At 37.3% G+C, this 24,944-nt stretch overlaps 1 protein-coding gene across 1 annotated transcript; it reads right to left on the bottom strand.

The window, feature by feature from the left end:
• Positions 1 to 3,488: 3,488 nt before the first annotated feature.
• pou4f4 (POU class 4 homeobox 4) lies at positions 3,489 to 6,124 on the bottom strand. The gene is made up of 2 exons (XM_016536453.1): positions 5,843 to 6,124; positions 3,489 to 5,370 (listed from the first exon to the last, which is right to left on the bottom strand). Exons 1-2 carry the CDS (start codon positions 5,960 to 5,962, stop codon positions 4,477 to 4,479), a joined length of 1,014 nt encoding a protein of 337 aa, XP_016391939.1. The 5' UTR covers positions 5,963 to 6,124; the 3' UTR covers positions 3,489 to 4,476.
• Positions 6,125 to 24,944: the final 18,820 nt, after the last annotated feature.

Genomic DNA, 24,944 nt, shown 5'->3' with positions numbered 1-24,944 from the left:
AGTCTCCAATATCCATCATGGGTCAATGAGGACATATAAATCTTAACTAATGAGGATTCTTGATTAGATTACGTTTTGTTATTTAGATGATTCACAAGCAGACATATGGATGGTTTATATAGATTTACGGGGATTGATCCGTTATAGAATATTTGAATTGCATGCCATTTAGCAGAGCGAAGAACTTAAGATTTTAAAAAATCGGAAATAGTTTTCGCATGAATAAGGAGTGATACTTAATCCTTACACCAAAAAGTCATGACATTCTTAACACTATTTCATAAATCTTATTCTAACTGATCGAAATCTATCAAACATTTACAAGAATCTCACATTTCGCCCTCTATCCCAAGGGATGAAAGAATACACCCCTATTAAATGTGTTTAATCTATAATTGTTTTTGAGTTAAAAAACGTTTTATATTCAGGATCTGCATCTGGCACATCCATCATGAACGATTAATTTAAAAGGATAACATTTTACAGTAGTGTTCCTGTTGCATACTACACCCAAACATAATAAAACTATAACAAAGTGTATTTATAAAAAGCTCCACAATCCAATTTATGCAGAATTTTGTTCATGTGTTTTACTCTGATGTATACAATTATAAAATTCATAATCAATGTAATGACACTACCATGATAAATAATGTCTGGGGTGACCAACAGATTTTAAATGACGAAAATCTAAATAGCATGAAACTGATAATTAATTTTGACCAGTGACAGCATTCTTGGGCAAGTTGGACAAGAGCCAAATTACATGGGGAGTTAGATATTTTTGTTACTCTGCTTTGTTTTGATGGCCTGTCAGTCAGTTTGTCTCGGTGCCAAATATTCAGATTTCTCAGTGATCTCCAGCTGCTTCATTAGGCTTGATTAAGTATACAAGATTCTTAATTACAACACCCATGTTTTAATACTTGTTGAATATGCATTATTCCAGTCTGCCCTATGGCATGCTCGTGAGAGATCAAATTATACAGTTATTTATAAATTTTAATCCGCTGCTACTCAAAGCAAAGACAGCAAGTATTACAAAGAGTCCCTTGTTCACCTTGTCAGGATGAATTTGAGTTGCTCTCCTTGTCACCTTCCTTTCACTTTCAGTTTCGCGCGTTGATTATTTTCATAACCAGGAATCTTTAAGTACAAAATCCACAACCAATGGCGATCAAAAACCAGCTCAGACTACACGTTAGGCGCTTTAGTAAGCTGTGCTTCTCTCGACGTGAGAACTCTGATATATTGAGCGCTGTATTGGGCTTATATATTAACGCGCTTGATAAATATTGCATTATACTGATTTAGAGCTTCCAGTGCCGGAGGTGTGATCTGATAGTCAAGCGCGCACACGCGGAGGGAAGTTTATTTACTTGCTGACCGCGCTCACAGTCGGGCTACAAGACGGGGGCTTAAAGTAATATATGAAACGTTACTGCAGCAATTCTCATTGTTTTTCTGCTAACGCTCGCGACTAAGCCTAGCTTCTTTCGAGGAGCTATGGACTGAGCCGGTCGAACGGGCCTTGTTGCTGCAATGTTTGTGAGGAAAGAGGGAGCCATAGTCATGTACCAGAGAGCTGATTCTCCAAGGTCCTCAGTCGAGCTGCACTCAAGACTCTGGCTTCATTAAAATTTTATACGCAGCGCTTGGCCAAGGTCTGTTTATGAAAATGCGCTTTCCGCTCCATGGAAAACACAAGACTGTAAGGAACCATGGGGAGGAATGTAAATCTAAGAGCAGGAATTATATAGGCCTACACTTACACATATTTTTCACTCCAGTTGCATTTGACTAAATAAAGTAACCAGTGCCACATTAAAAGCATTGCCTCACATTTGACGTCTATATGTTCCATGGTTTCCACGGTTGATGAACTATGTAGATGATTTGGTGAGAGCTATATGCAAATCTTCGATTTTGGGCACATTTGAACACCATATACCAGATTTGTCTCGCACATTTCAAGAAATTCATGTTTCCAAATGCGAGAAACAATTGTAACCAGTGTGATTTCCTTTCATTATGAATAAACTGATTTAAGCTGATAAAAACTCGCTAAATATCACGATCTTGTAACAATCGCTCTTATTGTATTATGCAATAATCAAACAATCGCTCTTATATGTATAAATGCGTTTTTAAATAAGTCTTTCAGATAAGTTTTCCACTGCCTTCAACCTTTAACGACTTGGGGCGGAGCGAATCTGATTTGCGTAACATGTCTCTTGCCTTTTAAATTTAGCCGGATACACAAAAAGAAACGGCGACCTCCAGTATGTGCATTATTCAAATCAAACAATTGACTGTCGTAGGAACGAACTTTACCACATGCAACTACACAGCAGCGCTCTTTTCTGTGATTTTGGGATGAATTCTTTTTTTATAAGAATGTCAAATCTTTTTGCGTGAGCGTCTTATTATATAGGCTATAGATTAATTATTTAATATGTACTCGAAATATTCATATATTTTTTCAGAAATGTATAGTCAAATTTTTTATTGTCTTTTTTTTGGTATATTTTTGTTATTATAATCTTTTGTTTTACAAATGACAAATACAAATGAAAAATGTCTTGGGTTTTTCTTTTTGTTTAAGACTGATTCGAACAGACTTTTTGTAGAAATGACATTCCAGTTTATTTGAAGATAATTAGGCCTATTGAGTTTACTAACGTTCAAGGGGGAAATGACGAGAACCGTTGTTGTACAACATGAACTATCCGTTCAGCAATAGGATATCGTCCTATTAACAAACACTTGCAAAATCAATAGTATCATAACACTTCGTATTTATTATTCATAAATAACGAGTTTTATGGACTCAAAACCACCTGCTGAACACCAGAGAGAACTTGGACTTGACAACTCCTTGAAGTGAACTTATCTTCCTGTTATCGACTAATTACCTAACATATATACCAGAAACATTAATAACATTCGGAGTTTCCTCTTTCATAAATGATGTATTTAATCGTGCTTGTAAAACTTATATGGATGTTAAGGGTTTGTTTTAATTCGTTTAAGCTGGGCTTAACATCATGGACAAACTATAGGAAACTACAGGCACGTTACTAAAATTAATCATCAGTTCGTTGTTATTATTAGCCTACGATAATCGATTTCTTTAGCTTGCGGTGTATTTGATAATACACAATAAATGATCGTAGGCTATATTATGCACAATGACAGCAGCAGGAACGATAATAATAATAATCATAATCATCATGAAAGTTATACATTTTGGTTTACAATAAACCTGAAATGATCTCATACGCATTTCTCTTATTTAAAGAACGATATAATAGCTAATTATTGTTATATTAAGCAAAATAAATAAAAACTCAGAATAATAAATCAAGTCCAGGGACATAACACTCACTGCAGTAACTGAGGTAAGACGTGCATGGTTTATTGAAATTTCTGTCGCGTACACAGACACAGTTAAGCACACTTTCACAAATGAAACATGTGTGGTATTCAAAATAAATAAGCTCAAATAAATAAGTAAACGACAAAATCAATAAAGTAGAAATATAAATAGTCCAAACAAATAAGGAATCGGAATCATATCTACAAAGTGCAATGAATTTCTGAATATGTTATGAAATGTTCCCATCTACAAACTTAGTGTAGTAGTAATAATAATAATTTAAGTGAAGACGTACAGTAGAAGGGGCTAGTCACAAAATAATTCTTAAATAATTTGATTGTCAAAGCATCGTTGGAGTGAAATTAGTTGCAACACACAACGCTTCGTGTTTTCTATCTATTTGACCCAAAATGTGTCAAAAATGAAAAGTCTAGTTTTATGCCCTATTTCCAAAATGACCATGAATGTGTCAAGACGTCAGGAATCATGAGGTAGACACAGAAAAGTATATTAAGTATGCCCGTGTGTACGTGCGTTCGCATGTGCGTGTTCTCTATTATTGCAATACATCAAAAGGAATGGAAATTTCAAACGATAAATGAACACTTAATGCCTCGTAAACCATGCAATGGATCACAGCAGAACCTTCATGATTTTCGTCTGTAGCATATAAAATAACACTAAAGTTTCTAGAATGGGACATCTTTTGCACAACAGCGTTTTTATCTTTCTTTCTTTTCATCCTTAAAAAAGAATTTTGATGCGTTCTTCACACAAAGAGGTGCAGTGTATTCACAGATATGTACAGATGAATATAAAAGAGTTGTTTTGAGTTAAGAGAATAATCATTATTCAATTCTCGATTTGTACAATAATTGCAACCTTTAGTTGGTGTTGATTTTCCTCTCGTCCTCCAGAGCGTGTTGTTCTTGACATATTGTCATGGCAAACTTTTGGTACACTTTCTGTCTCTGGGATGTTGCCGCCCAGCTCCCATTCCTGTGTGGGAAGCGTTTCGCCCCAGCCTCGAAGAGTTTTGTCGGCTCTGTTCACTCGTATGTCTGATGATTGAGTTTATTGAAATGCCTTGTTCTGGCCTAGTGCGTTGCCGAAAACTTCATCCGTTTCTGCTTTTGCCTTTGATTACAAAACCACACGCGGACCACGTTTTTTTTCAGGTCCAGTTTCTCGGCAATGGCAGCGATTTTCTCCGACGAGGGTCTGGGCTGGACGGCAAAGTAAGCCTCCAGCGACCGCTTCTCTGGAGCAGCGATGGAAGTGCGTTTTCTCTTTTTGTCCCCGCCGTTAAAAATCTCCGGCTTGATCATTTTCTCTCTCTGAGCCCGTTCTGCCTCCTCTAACCACGCTTCCAGAACAGGCTTGAGGGCTACCATGTTATTGTGGGACAAAGTGAGGGACTCGAACCGACAGATTGTACTCTGGCTCAGGCAGCCGACCCCGGGGATTTTAAGATTGGCTAACGCAGAGCCCACGTCGGCCTGCGTGACTCCGAGTTTGATCCGTCTCTGCTTGAAGCGCTCGGCGAAAGACTCCAGCTCCCGTGGATCAGGCTCGGAGTCTCCACCGCCACCCAGAGAGGTGTGCGAGCCCATGCTGTGGGGGTGCATGTTCATAGTTTGCGGGTGGTGATATGTGTGTGCTGACATGTGTGAATGCGGGTGAGAAGCGGTGGCGCAAACGTCGGAGCCCGGCATGCCTCCGATAGTGAGGTGGTCGAGCAGGTCGCCCTCCAGGCCCTGCGTCGGCTGGTGGTGGGGATGATGGTGGTGAGAAGTCAGCACAGACGGGTGATGAAGGTGCCCAGAAGAGGACGTGGGCGTGCAGGTCATGCTTGTCATGGTAGACATGGTGTGGTAGGTGGCATCTGGCTTGAACGGGTGACTCTTTTGAGCGACGATGTCCACCGCCGCCAGCGCCTCGGCTCTCTGGAGCAGGGTCTCGTCAAAGCCGGTAAAGATGTTACCCTGCAGCTATGTGACAGAGAACAAGTGTAAGTATCAATGCCAAATCCCAGCAAGCCAGTTTTAAGTTGCCAAAACATTTTAAAGAAAACGTATACAACTAGATCACGCAGCCTGCATTTCGTTTTTACAGTGTTATAAAGTTTTATAGTATCAAATTGAGACACTTTTTGCAAACCATCTAAAGCGGCACTAAAATGGTTAGGCTATGCAAATAATCGCTGATTTCGAAATTAAGTGCTGCTTCTGTGTTGTAAAATGTCTAATTTTTATTATGAAAAAAGCGTAGTAAAATAAATGCATAAGTGCAAGAGTTATTTGGGCGACAGTTTATTAAATAGACTGCATTTACATCAACAAAACCGATGCACTTCTATTTTTTTTACGCGGAGAAAAAGTTTTAACCACTACGAATACAATGCAAATGATTGCGGTGATAATGAATCGCAAACCAGAAACACAGATGAAATATTGAACTTACCGCAGGCGTGGGCAAACATGCTCGTCGGATAGCCTCAGAACTGGAATGTAGAGGTGTGTATTTAGGTTCGTGCAACATCGGATGCATACTAAACGGCTGTTTGCTATTCATGGACATCATTATGGCAGAGGTGAGAAAAGGTCGTTTCTCGTCTTCCTTTGTTTTGGCCCAAGCAGAGTGTCTACCTCGGAGAACCGGGATAGTCTGGATGGTAAAAAGTGAAAAGCTATGCCTGAGGAGTCTTCTTTTCTGGCTTAGCTGTAGCCAGGTGCGAGCTGTCAATGTCTGTGAAACAGCAGGAATTTACGCAGGCACCTAACATATAACGCCGTCTTCTTTAGCCCCGCCCAGATAGGTACAGGTCCCGCCCAACTACTATTGCAGTACCCTTAAATGTTATTGGTAAATTTGGCATGTGAACACGCCTCTGGAGTTTCTGGTCTCATCCCCCATCATGTGCGCTTGAGCAGAGAAGGCGTGGCTTTAGCTGTGAGACTCTCATGGTGTGTTTTCATTGGTGCTGTGATTTTGACAGGTTGCGCTAGATTGGTTGTAGGCCTATTGAACACTCCGATCTTTATGCGCACATGCCTTTAATTTAAATGCCTGTCATCGTATCTATGAATTGTTATGATCTTAGTAAATAAAGATTAAAAAAAAAAAAAATAGTAGTTAATACTCAGGATTTCTAATTTGCAACTTTTTATAAATGTCATTGTACATTTTTTAGCTATACATTTTATCATATTTATAAATTTTTTACTAATTTATGTCCTTTTATCATCGTTTGTCACACAATCTGATAAAATGTTATTCTTAAATGCACGTTTTGTGCATTTTGTTGTGTGATGCAAGTGACTTTTTTTTTTCTTCATGTGGCCAGCCTTAACAATTTGGTACATTAATTAATTATTGTTCATTTACTTTGTGGTATGCACCACAATATGGATTCTTAAATAGAGCATAAACAGGCTGGGATGATAAGAGCCCATGTACAATTAAATATTGATAAAAAAAAAAAACACAGGTCAAACAGATGAAAGTAGTCAATCAAATACCTCAGTCTGACAAATGAAATGCTGGAACCACCATCCATTTGCATGAATGAATGAATGAATGAATTAAAGAAAAACTGTGGTAAAAAAAACAACAACAACTAAATGCTTCCAGTAGATAAAAAGTCTTGGTTCAGTGAATAGATCACATTACCCTTCACGCAGTGAAGCTGCTAACTTGGGAACTTCATTATTGGAACTTGACTATTTGATCAGCACCTCTTCAAAGTGGGTTGTGTGTTGCGCAGGTTTTGTTGGTACTGCATGCAAGCTGCTCTGGTTTGACTTGTGTAGAGCCCACATATCTATCACTCTAATTGGTGCTGAAACCCCAGACACGGACAATAAAGGCCCACAATGGAAGAAGGAGTCTCTGCGAGTGTGACTCAGAAACCTGAGATGCAGACACAGATAGCAACATCGTCCCCTCGTGCCTTGCTCTCCGGCAAGGCCTTGGCACCCGCTCATCAAATATGCATCAATGCTGCCATCTCTCCCCCAGCAACCACTGTCACTGGGGACTCCAAATGCTGAGGGACGGACAGAGAGGCACAGCAAAAGTGACAGAACAGAGAGAGGCAGTCTGGAAAAGAGAAGAGGGCTCAAAGAGTGAGCATATACATGTAGATAGAGAGACAGACATGCAGCCGAGATGATACAAGCCATACTTGTTGAATCTATTGAGTCGTTCCCTCTTTTCCTGTCATTCCTTCTTTCTCTGTCAGACTGCCGACACTGAGTCGCAGTCATTTTCCTGATGAGTTTTCTGCAAACAAGCCTGGGGAAGTGCTTGATTATTGCTAATGGAACATTTTCCTCAATGAATATTAATGCTGAAATGGGGAAATGGTGGTATTGGCTGTTAGGATTCCTACTCCAGAAAATAAGTTGAGGTGTTGAGACTGTTTGTTATTTTCTGTCATATACTGTATAGTTCACAGAAAAATAGAAAAGCACAGATCTGGGGTGCATTTCCCATGCAATGACGAAACCCACAAATAAAACATTGTGTTATGCCTTGTTGGAGATATTAACTAGGTAGTTACGAAATCCGTTGTTTGAATCACACTGGTTCAAATATAGACAACTGTATAATGGTTTATTATGTGACACGGGTGGTGGAATAATAACTTGTGCTAACTGATTGGGTCGAAATCAAATTGTTATCCGATTATTGCTGTAAACAAGTTACTTTTGTTCTCTGTTGTTCTTATTTATTCACAGATGTATATATGAATCTATTGAAATCTGTCATACTAACAAGAAACTATGCTTCTACCACAAGTCTAGTACTGTAGTTCCAAATACACAACTTTGCAATGCTGTTTGCGAATGTTCATTAGAATTATTATGGCTTTAGGAAACACTCAATTGTTGAACTATATTGCTAGCAATGCAACTTGTGACTACACTTTGGGCACCTTTGTTGGACTTTTGTCTACAAAGGAATTATTTCCTCATCCTTAGCTCAGTGTTTCTTCTGCAGAACACAATACTTTTTTCTTTTTTTCCCATACAATGAAAATCAGTCAAAACAACATGCTTTGTCTTTCACTGAATAATTTTTCAAAATATCTTCTTTTGTGAATTAAAAAAATGGAATGATGTGAGAAAAAAATGGCACAGTTGCATTTTTAAGTTCAATTTAATTTTTAACTTTGAAATAGTTCAAAAAAATAATTCTGCTGCCCTTGCCTAACCCTGTTTTTTTTGTTTTTTTTACTGTACACTGACCATTTGAATACAGCCAAACTTTTTATTTCTGCATATGCAATAGGAGTGTGGGTGTGGTGCTACAGCTCAAAAGAGAGAGTGAAAGCAAGACATCACCACAAGTAAATATTTCTGCTACGTTAAGCAAATAACTGCTCAGTGTGCACATGAGCACATGTACCTCGCTTTCCTCTTTCTCCTTACTTTCTTTTTTTCCATTCTTGCCCCCTCAATCCTCCCCCATTTCGTGATTGGTGAATTATTGATACACTGTAAAACCGGATAAGTTAATATAACTCAAAAAAATTGTTGAAACTGATTACATCGAAATTTTTAAGTTATATTAACTAAATTTTATGTTAAAGAAACCTCATTTTTTAAGTAAATGTTACTAAGTAATTTTAACTGATATTAACTTAATCTTACAAGTTACTACAACATTATTGATCAAGTTCATTTTACAAGGAGTTTTTGGGTTCACAGAACCAATTAAAATTAAATAAAGATGACTTAAACATTTTTGTTACATTACAATTAAGTTTACCTTCGTAAAAACTTTGAGTACACTGCCAAAAACAAATGAAAGCATTTGAGTGCTGTAAACTTAAAATTACATTTTTATACTAATTACTCAAAAAATTGGAGATGAATGAACGTTTTTATTTCTTTTGAGTAATTACAACCCAATTCCTTTATCAAAGATTTACTATTTGGTCTTACAGTGTAGCGTGTAAAATGTAACATTGTAGATATGTGACTATTCACCAAATCAACGGGTTCACACTGTGGGGTTGCCGAAGGGAAGGGGTGTCTAAGCATGCACTTTAATGTAATTGCCTTTAGGGTTCCTGGTAAATATTTTATTGTCTGCCAGCACAAATTAAAGGTACAAAGTTACCGAAACGTGGTGATTCCACACTCCGAAGCTCTGCAGAAGATGTCTCTCTGCTTGTCATTTGACTTGAAGTTTTTGGGTACCTGGATGATGGGCCAACTTCAGTCTTATACTTAGAGGATGGTGCTCACCTGGGAAATAAAAGAAAAGAGAAGCAAGCACGCACCTTGGAGAGCTGTGCACGGTGGTTGTAGGGGTTTGCGGTTTTGGTTCCGTTCACTGAGGCTGAAAGAGCTCTTGATTTAAGTGATTTTGGTGGAATGAAAAAAGGAGGGGCAGGTGGGGAGACTCATGCATTGCCAGTCAGAGAGAAAAGTAAGCAGAAAGATGGGACAGAATGTGAACAGGAAAACTTCATTACCTGATGGGGCAGTGGCCAAAAAGACATTAAAAATGAATGGCAGCAGACACAGATGGTAAGCTGACCTGGATGGGATGTGAAGCGTCGGTGGGAAGATTTGTATTTTTCTGTTTCACACTTAGAGAACAAATTCTCAGGTCCAGGCATTTTTCTCCCTAGGGATTTCTCTCTGTTTTCGCCATTTTCTAAATCAAATAAAACAATTTACCCTGTAGCACTGATCTTTGCTTTCACTTTCGATTCTGTAAAGACACAATTAGTGTCTTTAGGTTAGCAAGACTCACAAGACTGTGAGTCTTGCTAACCTATTCTGGGCCTTGTAAAATTGTTTGGTGTAGTCGCTTTTCATGCCTCATTTCTAACTCCTTTCCCCGATTTCTTTCTTGGATTCCCTCCTGTGTGCACATACTGTGATCCGCATCCTTTCCTTGGCACCCTGTCATTCTCTTTGCACCATTCCGCTGTTACCTGCCGTTTGCCATCCAAACGGGATGGGCCTCACTAAGTCTGGATCAATAGATTAACTGAGTGGTTATGAATTATGCAGAAGAGCCCTACAGCAGTTGAACGTAAAGAGCTTGTGCTCTTGAATTGGCGTGTAAAAGCTAAGTACAGGCCTGTTTACTTGTTCCCTGGCATGCTGGGTGCTGCACTTCAAGACCCGCTCCTTAGCAAAGACCACTGGGACCTTAGTCAGGTAAAAACAATGTGATGGTATTGACGGTGATGATTTGAACTCAATTGGAAAATAAATAAATAAATAAACTAGTTATAGGTTGGTTTGCTTGAGCATGCATGTGTTACAATAACTACAGTCTTGTTGAAAGGCAGCACAGAGAGTTTGCTCTCTGTGTCTTGTCACTCTCTTCTGAATCAAACCTCCGAGGACACAGCTACGGCAATAGCATTAGTCTAATATTCCACCGCGCATGTAATTTTATATTTGCATACAATCAAACTTGGCATCACTCATGTTTTTTTTTGGTTCTACAACAGTAAAACAAAGGAGGGAAAAAATAAACAAGCAAAATGCTGTAAATATGATATTGAAGGCATATTCATGATATGTAAATCTCAATGTAGTTTTAGCCCACAGTGTTTTAGAGCAGTACAAAGAAAGAAAAAGATCTTAGAGAGACTTTCTACACATAACCTACCAGGGACTGTTTTCTACAGGACACATGTGCCATTTTGAGACGGATGTGTTGTGTGACTTTTACATAACAGTTAGCCGCTCGTTCAGATGCCAAATAAGAAGCTATGAAAGAGGAAGAGGGCCAAAAGCTGAAACATTTGTCTTGGATCTCCTTTCTTCTTTATTTATTGAAATATTAATGTCTTTGCTTCAGGCCAAGTGTGTTTATGCATGCCGCTCGGAGCGTTGACCGAAATGCCGACTGATGCTCTCTCATTGATTTTTTTTCATTGTGGGTGTATTTGTCTAAGTAGAGGCCGCCAGTCACCCTACCACCCTGTTCTCCTGCTCCCTCTACTTTAACATGCATTCCTCTAAGTCCTGGCCCCATTCCTCTGCTTCATCTGCCCTTATTAGACTCTTCAAATGGTGCTGCTTTAACCCGGTGTGTCAGACACTTCAAAGGATGGCTGAGTCAATTGTTGGTTTGTTTGCAGTTGATTGTAGCGGAGTTTGTGTAAGGGATGTTGCGGACATGTTGGAATCTTTACGATGTTAGTATAATGAGCCGAGAAATAAGGATATAAAGAGTGGAAGAGTGAGAAATGGTGAAAGAGTACTTTCAAAAGCTCTGGTGGATATGAGAAAACATATACATGTTTATCTATGCATGTCTTGTAGTTTTCTCCCATTAGAGAAAGTATCGCAGAATTGCGATAAAAGTGTTTATCTGCTACTTTAAAGAGGAAGTTGTGCCATCAAATAAGAATTTACTCAAAGATTGTACGCCAACCTGTTGAGAAACCCGATGAATCAACCTGTCATAGCAATTAATATATTAAGAATGACCAACATTACTGTCGCTGATCCTTACTCATGCCCTGAATAATGAAAATGTATTGCCATCAAACCAGAAATAGAAATTGTATTGATTTAATAAGGTTAAACATAAGCAATCATTTTAACATCAGTCAATCTTAAAGCTAAATATGGAGTTTACTTTCAAATACAACATACCTTGAAGCACTTGGGTTTTGTTTTGAGATTGTAATGTTAAAAATGTATGTGTTCTTTATGTATGTTTTGCTGTTGTTGTTGTTGTTGTTGTAAGTGAAGCTGTTGTGATGCAAGAAAAATTTCTGACTCACTTTGCCAAAGTATTTATCATATCATATTGTATCTTATGATGGGAACTGAGGTCTTTGTAACCCTGACCCATCTTGTAATTGACCTCTGTGGTTCAAACCATGGTGCCTAGATGTATTCTGGGTTCTTTAGCAGACAGTTCTCTCAACTGATATGAACAGTTGCCTAATCGTTTTAGTCCAAATGTAGTATTTTCTCTGAGTAATGGCATTGAGGATCTTTGCAGGTGGCCCGCTGAGCAGGTCAACACCATGAGGAACATTGAAGAGCAGATTTCGAAGGCCTCTGGGGAACAGGGGGTGGGATTGCATCGAGTAGGAGCGTTCGGGACCCCAGCTGGTGCAGGACGGGGTGCCATTGTGCTCCCCACACCTCTTCTCCACAATGCTAACAGGATTAGCACCCTCTCCTCAAAACCCCTGACTGTTCCTCACATGTCCTGTCTGATCTGGGGTTTTAAGGATCCCCTTGTCATGCTTTTAAAAACCAGAAACCCGTCCCAGAGGGAGACTTTGAGTCTCCATCTGAAGTACAGTTTAACAGTACATATGAAGACGACTTTTGGATGTTACAGCTTTTCAGCATGGTCCAAGCTTTGATCATGACTCGTAGCCATGCTGAAAAAGAAGGCTTAAACCAGCCTAGGATGGTTTGCTGGTCTAACAATAAGTTTGAAACAATACGTTTAAAGCAACCCGACAGATGAGCCTGACCAGAATGGGAGACCGACTTAGTCAAGAATAAGTTATTAGCCCTAGAATGCGTGACCCCAAAAAACTATATTTAATACATAATCTCAGTCTGAATTCAATCGTTTAAAAATGTGATTATATGCAAATGTTTAAATGTTTCAGTAATGATCATTTGTTTGTTTACCATATGCATATACAATTTTAAAAAAAATTCAATATAACAGATTATAACTATAATGTGCTTGTGTCAGATTTTAATTAGGTTATGATCTTTTGGATCATCAGAACATTCATGCAAGTGATTTCAACTGGTAGTATATGTATGAAAGAGGCCTATCAAGTGATGAACTCACTTTTGTGATAAAGATAGACAATTATTATTATTATTATTGTTGTTATTGTTATTATTAAAAGAAAAACAATTTAGGACAAACTCTTTTATTAAATACACTGAACCTGTGTACAAAAAAAAAAAACTCTACAAAGGAGTGGGGTACTAATAAAGAGTTTTTTGTTTTTTTTTTACCTGTGACTAACAAGCATGTCAAGGAATTCAACAATATTATAGGAAAAAAAATCTGAAAACCATATTGGATCCGTTTGACCCTGTTTATGCATTCTATGGTTAAGATAACATTTTAGGCTCCAAGGTTGGTGCACACATGACTTGAGCAAAGGCACAGACAAAAATGGATGCACACAAGTGTCCTGACCTTCTTTTCCAAGATCCTCCCCTGTGGACTTGAGACTGACTTCACAATGAATCCCAAGCAGTGTGGCATTCATGTCACCACAGTACAAAGACTCTCCATATCACTTTCTCACACCAGATACCGCACACATTCTAGAGGTTCTTCTAGCTTTCACCCTTTAACCTCAACCCATACCCAACAAATTCTGTGGTTAGCAGCATTTACCATATGTGTCTTTACTCTTTTTTTAACCAGTTATTGATGTTTATTTATAGTGATCAGGTCTGTTGATCCATTGTAAATGCAGCGGTAGTCCTGATGGAGGCACAGTGCTCGTACCTGACAGAGCACCGTGCAGAGGGACAGCGCTCTCATTACCACAACAATGAAATAATTATGAATGCCGCTGCGAGACTTCATCAGAGGAATATCTATTGTATTATTTATTCAGTCCCCTGGTTCAGGGAGAACACATATAAACTTCCAGCCATGCTCTTCCCCATGCACACACTCTCCTGTCTGCCTTTCAAAGCAGTGGCTTGCTCCTGCTACTATTTTCTACTTCATTTCTCCAGGCCCTGGGATGCTTTGCTTGGACTTTGTCTCTGATATGTAGCCATGACTGACCCTAACTGTCTCAAAGGACTATTGCAGTCTGTGCAGTGCCAGTTGGAGGATGTTCATTCATCAGTAATTGGTCAATACTCTGATGGGTTCATGGCTACAAGCGATTACTCAATGCGGAACAAGCTGCCTTCAGATGGAAGGCCAAATCACAGGCCCTGTTCAGCCGTGGAGACTGATGCTTGGAGAATCGGCTCTATATTGAAGACAGCAACAAGACTGCAGCAAGACAAGCAGAAAGCAGGTGAGTGCTGTCTTCTAGCTTGCCGGAAGGGCTTAGTGGAAGGGTTTGAATGACGTCTCTCATCTTGCATGTGGTGAACTTTTTAACTTGGGCAACAAAAGCGTGTGGGGTACATTCGTGCCCGTGTGTTTTTTGCTGCTGCGTCCATCCTGAGCGATGAAGTTGCATGGGCGATGGTTGTGAGCGTGCAACACAGCATAATAAATAATGCAGGGCCTGCTTGGCAACACTATGGCTGGTGCTTGGCAACCTCTGAAGCTCCGTGGCGTTGGGAGACGGGGGAAAGTGGGTGCAGTGGGCGGAGTCCTGCAGGTGCTCGGCTTCTCTTTCTCATCTTTCGCATCCGTTCATCTGATCCTGGCTTGGGAGAGCACTAGTGTACTGAGCAGATGCACCTCCTGCTCACTCAGCTGCAACAGAGGAGGCCTTTGTTATTTTGTACTGTAATACATCGCATATGAAGGGCCGGCCAACACACTCCTCTCAGCCCAAATGAAATTTACAGTTTTGTTATGGCTTTTAATCACATTGTAATGATGCACATATGATTTAAGCCCTCTTTATTAACCTCCCAAACCATTATGGAAATGTATAAGTAGAGTAGTTTCATAGGCTTGGTAAAAGATTCAGATGTATTACATCTTATGAGATATAATGAGAAAAACATATATAGTTTTTAGGCACTGTATAGGGATATTTTTTTAGGTAATCTTGGACAGTGAAGATGTCTCTGCATTAAGGACCAATAACCTATTAAACAAGTAGAGGTTTTTTTAAAGTAAAATAGTGATTGTGCAAACAAAAAATTTATAAAAATATTGTGACTGATGTTGATAATTAGATTATGTTTTTAAGCCAATAACTAATACTGTATATTGGCTACTATTAGATATCATTTTTGAACTTACCTTAAAAGTCCATATCATAATGTGCTTCTAATGAAACCAAAAGTCTTAAAAAAGCTTTCCTATCCCACAGCGATGTAACAAAATTAGGCCTACTATGACCCTCTGAAATAAAGAAATAATAAATAAACATTATATAAATAATATAACAAAGAATACAGACAAACAAAACCTGTGTGCCAAAAAAATAAATAAAAAAATACACAAAGGAAAAGAAAATCACTTTGGATGAAATATATCTGCTTAATATTTGAACCAGTACTTATAAAAATAAGTAAGATAAAAATTCACATTTATTGGATAATACTTATATAACAACCAATATATTGTTGTGCTTCCTTTTTTTCCTCTCAAAAGCCTGTTTCATGATTGGCATGAAATGAAGTAAATGAAGATTATCTTTACATTTTTTAGTTTGTTTGTTCTCCTAAAGATAAACAACCAGTAAAGCCTTCACTGAGGCAAGCATACATTTATGTTTGCATATGTGACTCCTAGAATTGATCAATGCAGTGATGTGTGACATTGTTCCCTTTTCATGGTGCCCAGATACTCCTGATATCAGTTAGTGTGAATACCTGTGGCTTGTTGAGTGTTTTCAGCAAGTGTGGTTGAGCAGTTAGTCGGAATTGGAAATGTGGGGTCTCCTAAACCTTCCGGCCTTGGGCCGGGCCTTCGCAATATGGTCCATTTTCAGGAAGCATCTAAAGGTATGCAGCTAAAAGATTAATAACTTACCACCTTCTCTGATTTGTTCATGTAAATTATTAACCATCACCTCATTATCAATTATTTAAATATCAGACTTTGTTCTTTTTTTCCCATGCTCTCATTCACAGAAAGAATTGCAGTTGCTTTCTCATTTTTGCGTTCTGTTTTTGTCAGTGGCTCGTGAGAAGTGTGTGTAACTTGTCTATAGTTCTGTTCCATCATTTCTGTCTCCTAAAACATGATTAATATATGGTGACACAGTGGATATGGTAGCAGGGTAAGTAATGCTCCTGGGGCAGAAATGTGCCCCTGTTCAATGGCTTGATGAATTCCAGCACAGTACTCACTGAAAGTGATGATGCAAGCATATATTATTGAGAACATCACTTATAACTTTATCAACTCTTCAGAATGCAAGTCTTTAGAACAAATGTGAAAAATTTGAACTAAAAGATAAAAAAGTACCATATTGTTGTGTGATTCATTGTAATTTAAGTCTTTGCAACAAACGCTACAAATTAACATTTTCCTAAAATAATACATTTTAATTGATACAATTATTAGTTAAATAAATTGTTTAATAATAATTATAGAAATCTTTAACATTATACAAAAATAATCATAATGTACTTATAAAAATATTATTTAAATAAAAATACATTATTATTATTATACAATTTTTAATTTTAAAATAATAATTGAAACTGCATAACTGAAGATGGTGAAATACTAGAGAGTGCACCTATGTGCAATTCCAGATGTCGATAATTAATATGACTGCTAATATGTAATTAAAAACTCACAAAAACGATTATGAAACAATGAGTAATGTATATGAGTAATAAGTGTGTACGTATTAGTATATACATTACCTCTAGCCTCATGTTAAATTCCCCCAGAGCAAGATAGGAAATATAAATATCTAGTTAAATCTTACTTCAGCATATTTAAACATTTTCTAACATTTGACCGCTATGTTTCAACATTTGTCTATGTAAATCTATTTGACTGAAAAATCCAAATAGGTGTTGTTCCTACCATCAAAGGTCAGAGGTCAGACATGCGTGCCACCCTACTTGCTTTTCTTGCTATTCCCAGTGAATTTCACTTGAGGCAAACACCACAGTTGGCCATCCCTGTCAAAATCAACAGCAGTGTAAGTTTATGTGCGCAGTTACCTGATGTCGTACCTCTTCTCTCGGTGCTACCGCCAATTTGATGCGTTTATGATGTCAAGAAGAAGCTTCATGTATTTTGCATGACATTTGCTGTTTCCTGTGATGGTGCCTCTTAGGTGAAGACAGACACACAGAGGTATAACAAACCACCACTTTTGCTCTCATTACGTCTCAGAGGCAAGATGGAGGGAGATAGGGAAAAAAAGAGAAGTTTAGCGGCACACCCCACTCTCTCTCTCTCTCTCTCTCTCTTCCCCTGTTCCTCTGCATTAAGAGCTGCCTGGGGGCATGCGAGTAGGTCTGGGGGAGGGAGGGTCGGTTAAGAGCGGTCATTTAAATAAGCATTTATAGAGAGAGGAAGAGAGCTGGGGGAGGAGTACCAGAGTCATGGAAGGCAGAGAGAGAGATAGAAGGAGAAAGAAATAGAGAGCGAGGGGGAAGGGGTGGGGAACAGTCGCTTTAATGTGTCTCTGATCTCTCGCACCAGTCCACAGCTGCTGCAGCAGCAGGCTGCCCTGCTAGGCCATATGTTGCCTGCGCTGCTCCAATTATCCTCCCTGGAGCAAGGGCCCACTCACAGCCTGTGTGGCTGGCCCGCCGGGGTCGGCTACTGTTTCAGCACAGCTCTCACTGCTGTCACCGTGCTTGCACCCGGAGCGGCCCCCCCTCACACACCCACCAGCCCAAACCACAATCGCACGCACGCGCACACACACACATATCTCTCTCTGTCTTTCCCTTCCACCCCATCAGTGCCCGTTGAACTGAACATGGGCTTTAGTTAGACGACAAGTTAGACGAGTAGATTTAAAAAGTTGACGTGAATATTAATTTTGGTGGCCAGAAGTAATTTTAAATGCATTTTCCAAAAATGTGTTATTTGCATCTTTGCTAATTAAGTTGAATGGTTATTGTAAATGAAAAATTGTTTTGGGATATGTAGAAATCATCAAATGGAGTCGCAGTTTAAGCAAATGGAGTTTGATTAAACTGAAAATTCTGTCATCACTTAATGTACCCAACTAAAAACTCACATGGCATTTTTCCTGTGTAACACAAGAGTTTTTATTAAAATGTCAAAGCTGTTCTTTTCTTAGTTTATTAAATAAATTATATTAGGGTGGGATTTGAACCCAGGCCCCCCAGCATGCTGAACAACAATGCTTTGCTAACCTAACGCATCATGTTTTGTTTGTTTGTTTGTTTTTATAATTTTGTTATATATTTTTTTAAATGATGATAATAATAATAATAATTAATAATAAAACAACAAATAGTAAATATGATGATGATGATTGTCATTATTAGTATAAAAATAACAAATTATTGTATCATTTTTATTATTTTTATTGTTATATTAACAATAATCATCATCATTATCATTGCCATACATTTTTTTTACTATTATTGTTATTCTTGTTGTTATTGTTATTCTTGTTACTATTGTTATTGTTATAATAACAACAATAATAATAATATGTTAATTATTATTATTATTAAAACATAATAATATTTTATAATAACAATTAGTATAATAACAATATTATGAATATAACAATTTTTTAATTTTTTGCTACTATTTTTTTTTTAATTTGACTGACTTTTTTAAAACTTTTTTTTTTACCAACACAGTATATTATCGATAATGTTTATCAGTATTCTTTATGTATAATTTATTTATTGTCTAATGTTAATAGCATAGCATTAAAAAACTATTTAACTGAAATAATGGTTTCATTGTGTTAAGATTTATATGGCACTTTATATGATGGAATGTTATTTTATATGGAAAGATACAGAAAAGAAGATGCATATAAGATATGAAATGTTATGACTTAGCATATAATTACACAGTATGATGCAAAACCTTTGAGCTTCGTTGCAAGTGTACAATAGTACAATAGAGTTCGCTTGAAATGCAATCACAAAACACAAAACTCATCGAATAATGACCTGGATTTATAAGGCGTTCAGAATCTTAAAGATAAAACGATGAACTAAAAACCAAACTTCTGAAGGGAGAACATTAGCTTCTGTGAGATATGGTCTCATTAAGGCCCTGTGCCTTTGATCATCTCATCAGACAGAAGACTAGTTTCAAAATAGAGGCGATGCATGTTGACATATTCATTTTCAACTGAACAAACAATAAGGAGAATTTCTATTACTGGAGAATGGAGGAGCAACAACAATTTGGCCGTGTTAAACCAGACATGTATGCTCACCTCCCGTATGGCATCAACTGCGATTTAAAATTAAGCTCCTTCGGTATAATAACAGAGAATATGAGTGACAGATGATGCTGCTGGGAGAGGATGGAGGTTGTATCTTACTATGGTATTCCCAAGCAGCTCTAATGCTACCACAGGGGCCGATCCACCCATACGACTCCTCTCTCCAGCAACTCACACCCATTCATGACTCTGTTTACTGAACTTTCCACCGGTAAAATATTTATTAGAGAAGGAAGCAAAGTTGAACTCATGAACAAGATAGAGATGTGGGATGGAGGGGCACATTACAAGATGAGAAGTCTTTCTTTGAGATAGCAGTAGTTATAAAGACACGCTTAGTTTCGATATGGTGTAAAGCGGCGAGTGGTGCTTAGCTCGAAGAAATGCCATATAAACCTCAACACACGTACAAAATGTTGGAGTTGCTGGTGTCATAACTTCTCTCTGTGATGCGTTCACCGCTACTTTATGTCTGTCTGAGGTCATGGGGTCGTGGAGAGCACCATGTGCTGTAATTCAAGATGGAGGAGCAAGACGGGGGGGCATAGGTCAGAGGGCAGGAACAATATCGCAGCTCTTATTCACCCATGAATGTCTTTTATTTTTCTTTTATGACAAAAAGCAAAATCTGTTTTGCATTATTCTTCTGAAAAACAGCATCCTTCAGTTCCTCACAGTGTTTGCATTGGACAAAAGAATAGGAAGTAAGCCAAGCTAGCTCCTCATGAAACTTTAACCGGGAGTTTGTTTTGTCTTATGAATGTAATTAATGCATAATTAATATTTAAAGATTGCCTCATTTATCAAATTTAACCACTTTACCCACTCACCACAACAGAGTTGACTCATAAAACTCAGAGAATAAACAGCAGAGAGACATTTTGAAGTCAGCAAAGACAAGGAAAGCAAAGACTAATGAGGTTGGTGCTTAATTAGTGGCAGGTTGCAGAGTTTTTTTTATTGAATGCAGATTCCCCTGGACCATCAGGAAACGGGTCAGTAGACCAGGGTTCTGTTCAGCTCTGAGTCTGGCACATGAGAAGCCAGAGACGGGTCTCCAGCGACCCTCTTGTTCTGCCCCCCTGTGACAATACTGTGAAGAGTGACACATTTATTGTCCCCTTTCATGTGTGGCCGTCACGCAAAGATTTTTTTTTTTTCTGTTATGAAAGCTGTAGCATTTTTTTAAAGGAATATATAGACCTAATACTATACTACAGTATAAGGTATTACAGTAGCATGCGATTTCTGCACCACAAGTGGTATCAAACAGATGTTTGGATAGACAGGTAGTCCCACCCCAAACTCATGCTAATGGCTGAGCCAGATGTTGACATCAGGTGTTAGGCCACTCAAACAAACACCATATAGCCACAGTGTTATACTTTTGGGAGAAAATGACATGAATGGCTTACTTTTAGTTATTTATGTGCAATTAAGAGAGAAATTAATTCAAATCAAAATAAATAAATACATACATGATTTAACCATTTAAATTGCCATTTATATTTTTAATAATAACATTAATATTTTAATAGTATTATAATAACAATATGTGTACTAATTCTCTTCAAATAATTTTAGATATTTAAATATGCCCTTAAAATATTGCTTTTATCAATGTTCTTTTATTTTCATTCTGTATGTCCCATGAAAATAATGTATAAAAGTTTTGTTATGCAGCTTTTAGATAAAAATGATGAGCTGATGAGTTTTTACACATCATGTGATGAGTAACTTCACCTGAGTATTTTCAGAGACCCCCTTTATCAATCTAAAATTCAATTTTATTTATTTATTAATTTATTTATTCATTCATTCATTCAAATATTGAGCCACCTCCATCACTTTTCCTCCACCTAGACTCAAATATCTGCATCACCCAGCATGCAAAAAACTGTGTAAGGGTAAGTCTAAGAAATAATAATAATGATGATGATGATGATGATGATGATGATAATTGTGGAATTATGATTTTTGTACAGAAACTTATAATTATAACTTATAACTTATAATTTTGGTAACACTTTAGATTAGGGAACACTATTCACTATTAACTAGTTGTTTATTAACATGCATATTACTAGCATATTGGCTATTTATTAGTTCTTATAAAGAATATATTAATGCCTTATTTTGCATGACCATATTCTAGATCCCTTAACCCTACCCCATACCTAACTAACTTACTTACAGTCAATAAGCAGCAAATTAGGAGTTTATTGAGGGAAAAATTCTAGGTGAAATAGTGAACATGTGTTCCCCAATCTAAAGGACGCAATAATCATAAAGATTTGTAAAACTTAGTTTAGGAAAAGTACATACAGTTTCCTTGTATATATCTGTACATCCATCATGTCAGCTCCGCAGTGACTCATGTGATGGTCTTGTCTCAGTCCTCTTTATCTGGTCACTTGAGACCATCGTAAGGGTTCTTCCATCGGGCTGGCTAAAGTGGGGATTAAGTAGGGCATTTCTCCCTGTCAATATATAATCATTGAGCTCAGCTGGGATGACATAGATCTGTTTCCTCTTTGAGTGAGTGATTGTGCTAGTCTATCAAAGGCTGTGAAGCGCCAAACCACTGATTTATGCCCCCACTTCTGTCACTGTTGTTGTTCTTTTCTCTGTGTGTTGATGTCGAGGGAGTTGCAGTGGAACAGTGGCATGCTGTCTCGTTTAATAATCAGTGACGATAAACTGCAATTGAATAAGCTCACTGAATACCCCAGATAGTGGTGGGGTGACACATCAGGGTGCTTGGATATGACCCAGTTTACATGTATCTGAATGAACATGACAGAAAACATCATAAATCACACACTGATTGTACTTACAAAACTTGATGTTAACGTTAATATAAAAACCTTGTACTTACAGGCATCGTTCCAAACCTGAATGACTTTATTTTGAAAAATGTTTCAGTTGGATCCAAAATGTTGTTTTTGGACCCCATTGACTTTCTAGGTTTGGAATGACATGAAGATGAGTAAATGACTGCAATGAGCATGCTAAATAAATAACTTTCAAAAAAACACAAATGTTTGTTGTTGATAATTGTCAACAGTTTTTGTATTTGTACCTCTTTGGAAATCTTAAGCAAATGAAAGAGAGTGAGCGAGAAAAAGAAATATGCTCATGAACCAACTTGGTTCCGTTGAACTAATGGAGACAGTGGCTAATGGGTTAATTTAATTCCACTAGGCAGCACACTCTGTCTTGTTGCTAACAATTAGCCGGGAATGGAGTTGTTAATTTTTAATGATGAGCAAGGTAAAGAGAAAACAGAGAAAAAACCTTCTACACTTAATACTGCCAGTGTGGCACTTGCTGTGTGCTTTATGTACACAAATTATTACAAATGTCTATCTCCTCTATCTATCTATCTATCTATCTATCTATCTTTCTATCCATCTATCTATCTATCTATCTATCTATCTATCATCTGTGTTGGAGAAAGTTACTTTTAAAAGTAATGCATTAGAATATTGTGTTACTCCCTAAAAAGTAACTAACTGCATTGCTTAGTTACTTTTAATGGAAAGTATATGCATTATGTTACGTTCGCATTACTTATTTTCATCTGCACTGGGCTTGCTTGTTTGTTTTTAATGTAAAAAAACTTCAATTTTTGGCAAATGTAACAGTGCTTTCACACCAAAAGTGAAATGAATAAGTCTCAGGCTGAAGGAAATGTAAACGTAAATTCACGTCTGTACAGTAGTTCTAACAAACTTTTCAGCTGTGCTGCCATTCTGGATCTATCTATCTATCTATCTATCTATCTATCTATCTATCACTTGCTGCCTATGTTAATGTTCTCTATCTCTGTGTTATCTGTCGCTCTCACAAACTCAATATTGTTGATTTTTATAACATCCACAAAGCCCCTTCACTCACTAGCACATTAAAATGCTGTTATTGTCGATACTGTATCAGCACTTCAGAAACCATTAAGAAGGAAGGCATTGACAGAAGCAGAGGGGCAGACAGGAACAGAGGGTCTATAGTTTCTCTGTCCTCACTGTTTATTTTACCACCCATGAGTTTTCTCTTCTACTGTTTATCTTCTTCTGTAACACATCATAAAAAGATCATATACCTGAAAAGATGAGGAAGAAACTAGCAATTATAGTAACATTAGAGTAATCAAACACGTGACACAGCGGTCTATATTTGTACAAAGATTAAAATGCAAATTTGGACTGAAAGGTATTCAAATGTGTGTACTGTATGCTGCAGGAGATCCAAGAATATATAGAAGAAGGACATGGAATCTTTTGAGAACACTAAAATGTTTTTTTTATTGCCATTCTCTACAAATCATTTGATAGTCCTGGCTACAGTACAGTACTGTAATTTCCCTAAATTATTTTTGAAAACTGATTTTTAACAGGTTTCTTTGCTTCATCAACATACTTTTTTATTTTCAGCCACCTGCATTCAGAAAATTGTAGATAGGCCTACAGAATGCCATTGAGCAATATCTATTTTTAGCAATCATGGACTTTACCGCAATTACAGTTTCTGTTTTTTTTTTAACAATTGCTGGGACATTTTAAATTTCACATTAGGACATTCACTTTTTTCAAAATTCTTCACACAGTGAGCAAAACAGCAGTCTATTGTACTCTATTTCTTTAACATTACATAAATTATCTTCTCACTCAGACACAACCACGTACTTTTTCAAAATTGTTAAACTTAAAGGGGTCATATGATGCGATTTAAATTTTTCCTTTCTCTTTGGAGTGTTACAAGCTCTTGGTGCATAAAGAAGATCTGTAAAGTTGCAAAGACTAAAGTCTCAAATCCAAAGAGATATTCTTTATAAAAGTTAGGCCAAATATACACCATGCAAATGTAAAATTGCATATATTGTTAAACATATTGCAAATAACATACATGGAAGCTATTGCAAAAATGAAATAAATTTTGTTTTTCCACTATATACCATTTTTCTTGAGGTATTCGGCCAATCACAACGCATTGGATAGCTGGCCAATCAGAGCACACCTCGCTTTTCAGACCGATTAGTTTTGTAAAAATCGACGCGTTTCAAAAAGGCGGGGCATAGAGGAGAAACAATAATGTACAGTATGTGGAAAATAATGTGTTTTTTTTACTTTAAACCGCATAAACACATTTCATTACACCAAATACAAAAAATAATGTTCTTTTTAGCAGCATCATATGACCCCTTTAAGTTCGAAACATAATACATAAGACAGCAATTTGCTACATTTCTACAGTAATACCATATTGAAATATATTTCAAATCTAAAACATGAACTACTTTCAAAACAGTTAGATGTAGCTGAACACACAGGTGTTAGTTTTTCAACTTCATTACCATACAGAAATGGACAATTTAGAATTAACTAGTAATGTAAACATGGACCATGTAACATATACTACAGTAAACAGCAGAGAGCTGTCTTTTTTTTTGTTTTTGTTTTTTTTACGTGTAATTGTATAATGGCACCTATTGTTGTGTTTTTAGGTTATTGTTTAATG

This window comes from Sinocyclocheilus rhinocerous, unplaced genomic scaffold (assembly GCF_001515625.1).
Source record: "Sinocyclocheilus rhinocerous isolate Xijiao unplaced genomic scaffold, SAMN03320098_v1.1 scaffold846, whole genome shotgun sequence".
In the NCBI taxonomy this organism is placed as follows: Eukaryota; Metazoa; Chordata; class Actinopteri; order Cypriniformes; family Cyprinidae; genus Sinocyclocheilus; species Sinocyclocheilus rhinocerous.
Note: the sequence above shows the minus strand (reverse complement) of the source record. Positions and strands in the feature narration are given on the sequence as shown.